The 6770-nt window shown below is 32.3% G+C and overlaps 1 protein-coding gene across 1 annotated transcript in view; it reads right to left on the bottom strand.

Moving 5' to 3' along the window:
- Positions 1-1866: 1866 nt before the first annotated feature.
- LOC138332941 (lachesin-like) overlaps positions 1867-6770 on the bottom strand; it is a 99859-nt gene continuing 94955 nt past the window's right edge. The window contains exons 6-8 of the mRNA XM_069280995.1: positions 6095-6382; positions 5401-5556; positions 1867-5180 (exon numbers count right to left, since the gene is read on the bottom strand). Coding sequence (XP_069137096.1) covers positions 5083-5180; positions 5401-5556; positions 6095-6382 — 542 coding nt within the window. The 3' untranslated portion in view covers positions 1867-5082. The remainder of the gene's footprint in view (positions 5181-5400; positions 5557-6094; positions 6383-6770) is intronic.

The raw sequence follows: 6770 nt of genomic DNA, 5'->3' as shown, positions 1-6770 counted from the left end.
AAAATCATTCATTAAAAACAATCGTCTCATTAGTACATAGTATAAAACTCATGATTGATTCATAACGATTTTGATTACATAACATTGTATCAATGGATGAATTTTGGTGAATAACTCAATATGTTATCATTAAGCATATAATGAAATCAAATATACCATGTTATGTATCTTTTGTACTAGTTGTTGCTTACGTAAATATAGTTTTAGTTTGGTGCCAGTAGGTATACATTGTAATATGACCAAATCATAACCAGATAAAATTTTCTAACGATAAGCATAATGTTTGTAAGCCTTACTTACATACTACAATACTCCAATTCTTTTAGTGTAAGTGATACATGTGTATTCTTAGGTCAGAATATATATATAAAAATGAGACATATTACAATACTCCAATTCTTTCTAGTGTAAGTGATACATGTGTATCCTTAGGTCAGAATATTTACCATACGGTCATTGTTGTTTAGCATAATACATGGTAATGACTGTTTGTGTGTCGTGGTTATTAAGTAGAATATTAACCTTAGGAGAAACATGAAAGGTCACTATACCACATTTATATACACCATTACGTACATGAATTATGTTTAGTATAAATGTTTTATTTTACAATGTGTATACAAGTGTATAAAGGAATCGACACTGAAAACGTTCTGGACGTTTCGATCCTTCTGAAAATACAGCTTGAAAACCACAAATACTTTTACTTATACGTCTACTTTTTCATGAGCCTTTTACGTCGCCTTTTACGGAGAAATAGACAAATTACTCCATCGGAATAATATGTTACAATCGTGTTATTTAGGTCACCCGAACTACTGATCTAGGTTAAGATGGAAATCGAGAATTGTAGCTAGAGTAACACAGTAGTAGGTCAAGCTGATATACGTATATATAAGTTCTCGGCGTCATATGAATCAAATGATAAAAAGTCTAGGAATCTCGTATAGGCATTTGATTAAAAAAGTATCATTTTTGTTATATAAACAAACTCCCTCCCTGAATGGTTGTCCAACGCAAACATATGTTTTTTTTTGTATTTTTCTTGTATGTGAAATGTTATGAGATTTTATATTATTTTATTATCAAAATTCAGTAGCCCAAAATTAAAAAAAGATAATAGATATTTCCAAAATTTTGCAAAAAATACTTTAAAAATATGCGGCTTCCCCTCTTTATCGGGGGTATGCAAAGACCTCAGGACCATCCTATTATGTAGTGTTTATTTCATGAACATTTGAGAAAACTAAACTCGAAGTAAGGAATAAGAAGCCTTGCTGGATTGAATATAGATCTGTAAATAGTGTAGTCTTTAGCAGGAGATAATTCAGAGTGGAGAGTGCCTTGTAAGTTGTACAAAAGCAATGTTGGTGAAAGTACGATTGTTAAAAGTACGACATCGAAACATAATATTGGTAAGTAAATCGCTTATTACTATACCAGTTGTAACACTGACGTTGTCATGGTAACTGTTATGTGATTCTTACTTTGTTTCTTTAATATATTATAATGTCGGTTTAAGTGATGAATACTACTAAATTATAATCATCGAAAATTTTGCACGAGAATTATTATCAAACTTATCTAAAAAATAAGCGGGAATCTATCTTTACATTATAAAAGCTCCAACATACAGTTATGATTGACGAATCGAATGAATTATTTAAAACGTAATTTTCAATTGTTGATCTAGATTTATAATTCGTACTTTACCATTTTAATATTAACGTTTCTACGAAAACTAATTACAATGGATTCTCATGAATATCATAACATAGCATGGGGCTAATTTGGCAGCTGCTCTCTATTGTAAATCGAAAGTAAAAAAAAACAAACAAAAACCCAGAATAAATACAACAAGTCCACTTGTCATTCATACCCACTTTATTTCAGCAGCATGTTATAATACAATATTTACAAGCATATCTCGCTTGACAACAATTGTCTTTCACATCACGCGTATTCAATCTGAAAACTTCTATAATTCAATTGTAATTGTGACGTGATTGTTACGCTCCATTATGAGTTTGAGTGGGTAGAATTCTGGTATCATAACATGCTCCTTTAGTAGAAGACACGATTGTAATACCACATACACGTGATATTCCATTATTTGTAGCCTAGATAATGCTACAACTTCTGGTAAGATTTATGCCTACCTCGCATCACTCTACAATTGTAACAGCTACTTTTCACAGAATACTAAATTCAAAATCTATTATGTGTCTACGTTATTCTTATAAACCGATGGTCAATACTGCTTCTGTAATTTTACATATAAACATTACTATATAAAACAAATTCTCGCATACCCGCCGGGAAACTGGGTACATTATGTATATCATTCCATAGCGTTATGTCTTTATGTCATATTTCAGACTCATCAATTTCATAACCTTTTCCTGTAGCTGTTCTTAAGTATAGTAATTCAATGACATGGTGTTTAGCATTTGTTTCTTGTAATATAACGAAGACAGGATTTAACGTAATTTCATCTCTCTTCAACAAAGGTTCTTGTTAACATGTGCTTTGGTAAACTCAAACTTACATTACGAAGAAAATACTTCAATGATGAATTCGCGCTCTCACAGTGAAGCATACCTACATGTATATAACCCAGATCACCTTTTAATATTTACGGTCACGGTAGATGTTTATGGTTGTTGTTCCTATTGAAATTCTATACCAAGTATAAGTAAAAAGGTTGAATAACGTCGTAAAACACCGTTCTTTGAACTCCAAATTGATTGAATTACTTTGTGATAGCATTATTGCAGTGAAAATGAACAACGTCAGTAGTTCTCAGAAATGAACGAAAACGAGAAAAGTAATTCAAGTGCACACATTTTGCTGCACATGTCTATAGTATCATCATTATAACATATCCTTTTACCAGTGGTAATATATAAGTATTCCGTTTCATCAAAAAAGATTTTATTGATGATAAGTCTCCGTGTAACAAAATACGTGGACAAAGGTCTACCTTGATATATGGCTCAATTAAACCATGGGACCTTGATCGCATTGGAATGAATAACTGTGAATTAAATCCAATTGAATAAAGGCTTAAAATAGTTATGATATTGGTTTTTAGAAGACAACCATAATTAATAGAACATGAAATGTGTTTCACTTTCCACATGAAATGTCATCTCTCTTTACTCAAACAATAAACGTAAACGATAAGTGATACATCTATTATAACGTATATTACTAATGATAATCATAGTTTGGTGCTGCATATGAAAACAAAAACATTGTTGCATTCACAACGATGCTAAGATTTTTCAGAAAGTGGATACGAAGATAGTACATTGAATAAACATTATAACATTAGCTATATCGGTTCCAAATTATATAAAATAAACCGTAGAAGTGTAATCAGAGTACAACGCTATTGGTTGACACAGGTATAAATCATGATTCTTTAAACAATATAAATAAAAAAAATCTCTGAGGACATCACTATATCACGTCGTATAAAAACAATATGCAGGTGAAATGTAAGATTCGCTTCTAGAACGTTTGTTACATGACCTGTCTTTTACAAGATCTAGTGTTCATGCATGTGTTCTGTGTCTTATAGTTTAAATTAACACTGATACTCCACTTATTTTCACACTGACATGTGGTCTAGAACACAGAAAACACTAATAGTGTAAGACAACTTATCTCCGCTGTCAGATGAAAACTGAGAAAATCACCACGAACTTGAAAGTATTTACAAACTATAAATTCCTAATAAGGCAGAGCTCGTTGAAAAACTGCCTTGAACTTTGGGTTCATATCAATATCAAACATAATTTACGAAATCAATTTGCAAAATAAGTTAGTTCAGAGTATTTAAACAAAATATTAAAATATAAACGAGGAACTAAAAGTATAACGCATTAATACATATTATTTATAATAAACATCAGATCGACGGTAGTTAAACATCTTATTCTCATACAGTTATACTAAATACTGCGTTTTAACAAACATTCTCGTGCTGACACAACCATCATTCATTCTAAATATCTCATAATCGTTTGCATAATAATCTCTCTTCTACATACTCTACACACACACTATAACATATATTGAGACGAAACTTTCATTCTAAATAATGATATTATGTACATCATATTGGTCAAATACACAGTATTATTGTAATTAAGTGTATCACAATCTAATCTGTTGATCGTGATGAAAGAAGATGAAATCTAAATCGTGTACAACGACAGCTTATGTAAGATGGAGCTAAGCAACAGGCAACGTGATCAGTTACACGATTAAAGGTTACGTTTATAAACACATTTCACAATGGAATATAAAATATTTGAAAGTCAATTCAACTTTCTAGTCACTATGACCGTTTTTAGAATTTACATTGACAACTGTATCCTTACAATTTTAATTGCAATGGTATTGCCTGACAAACATTGGTAATTTCAAATATTCTTTTTATAGTACGGGATCCTGAAAAAGAATTTTACAACCTTGAAGAAAGGAAGGCAGATATCAAAATATATTCTGAGCAATCACAGTTCCACACCGCGGTACACGTCTTGTTTTACAAGTGATAGTTGGCAACATGTACGAGGCATGCTTTTAAGATCATATAATTCCCCAACACAACTTGTGAAAAGGAAATATTGTGTATTGTCTTATGAATCACGAAAAATGTTATATCATACACAGATTTCACTTTGACGCGAACGATATGATAGTGAGAGCCTATTCTATGCACAAAAGGTTGATCGTTTTATGAAGAGTGAAGTCAAAGGGAGCCTACTCTAACATTTAGAAACAAAATTAAATATCATTGGTAGTATGACATTGTAAACAAATGCTCGCTTTGTAATATCGAAGTCAAACAAAAGAAATTGGTAACATATAAAATATCTGAAATTAAAAATGTTCCATGGCAAAAAAAGCTGAAAGTGAATCCCCGGGTGTTCATGAGGGATCGTCAAATGACAACAGGAATGTATGGAGAATGATAAAGAAACATTGATATTAAAATGAGTTGTAATGATATGTACAAATGTAAAAGAGATAATAACGGTCGTCACGAGCGTCACGAGCTGTGTTGTGTGGTCACGTGTTAGACACAATCGAAACAAGAGCCAATAGGGAGATCACTAGATGAGACACGTGCAAAACATTTCCGCCATTCTCTTGACCTGAACTTATACCTGAAACATTTAAACAAATAAATACATTATATTAACCGTTCAATTATAAATACGTCATATTATGTCTTTATGAAAGAGAAAAATACAGTCGTACCAATTGCTATGTTGGCAAGGTCTTCGTGGAAAGTATGTAAACATAAGTATATCAGTTACATATTCCAAATAAATTTTAAACTGACAAATTTTGTAGTGAAGGGATTATTACACCAAATGCTCTTACCCTGGTTGTGGTAGTCCGGCCGGGTATTAATCCTGTGTATAGAAATAGTGTCTACACCGCCGTTATTTGGCTGATTAGGGCTTTTCTGCCAAGGCTGTTGTTCAAATGCTACCTCTGTGGTAGTGGTGGGTGGGTCGGTCTTAGGCGGCAGATATTCTGTAGGATAGTTTATAAAACAATGAATAGATATTAAAATTGCTGATTGGCAACTGGCTAATTGATGCATGGAATCGCATACAACAAAAGTTTTCATATATATATATATATATATATATCATTATAATTTCCAAAAGCGAAAATTATATGCAATGAAATTAAAACATTCTTGACTTTCTGGTTCTTTTCATAGCGGTAATCCATGTAAGAATATACATCGTAGCGACCGCTTATAAGGGAATTGCAGCATAAAATGGACCACTAGTAATGGAAGTTATTGAAAGGTCTGTATTGTACTTTTAAAAGAGGGTGGATGGATATGACAAATGTTTATATAACATACAGGTTGATATACTTTTAAATTTTAAAATTATCGATATTTATAGGTATCATGATGGAGACTGCTTTGGCCATGACCGGATAGAATGTGCTTGTTATCATTTCTAACGGCTGCTCCAGTAAGATACCATTATAAAAAAGGTAAAATTCTCAGATTTGACATAGAATCACTGAACATGTTTCTTGTCACAGAACTTACCGTAAAGTATCATTTCCTCGACATCCGTTCCGAGACCATTGGAAGCCTTACAGGTATAGATTCCGTAGTCATCTTCGTCGATCTGTCGAATCCTTAGACTGATAGTGATGGTGTTCTTATCCTCATGGTACACCTCTACCCGGTATTTATAGTTATTAGTGATCTCCGCGTCATTCCTCATCCAGGCGCTGTACACCTGCGGGTTAGCCGTCACGCGACACTCTAGGATCGTCTCTTTACCTTGGTTTTGCCCCATGCGCTTTGTCGGCAAAAATATTTCTGGTGCAACTGAAATTAGAGTCAACAGCATTTCTTACAATGCCATTTGTATCAGAATGATCTTCCTTTATCTATATATAAAATGGTTCTGTTTGAAGAAGTGTCACAATTTCATACATTAAATTGTATCATACTATTTGATGTGTTAAAAGCTGGAAAACAGATAAAAACCCTTTGTAGTCATTGAAATACAAAAATATATCCCTGTAAAATATCTCAAAATTGAAAAGCATAGAACGATTTATTACAATATATCACTCCTTTGTCTATTGACTATTACAATATATCACTTCTCTGTCTATTGACTATTTTTTTTCCTGATGGAAAGATTGGACAACAAATGTTATATGATAAAGCCCAGGTAGTCAAAGACTCTGCTAATATTAAAGTACAAACG

The sequence above is a fragment of the Argopecten irradians genome, chromosome 10, assembly GCF_041381155.1.
Source record: "Argopecten irradians isolate NY chromosome 10, Ai_NY, whole genome shotgun sequence".
Taxonomy (NCBI): Eukaryota; Metazoa; Mollusca; class Bivalvia; order Pectinida; family Pectinidae; genus Argopecten; species Argopecten irradians.
Note: the sequence above shows the minus strand (reverse complement) of the source record. Positions and strands in the feature narration are given on the sequence as shown.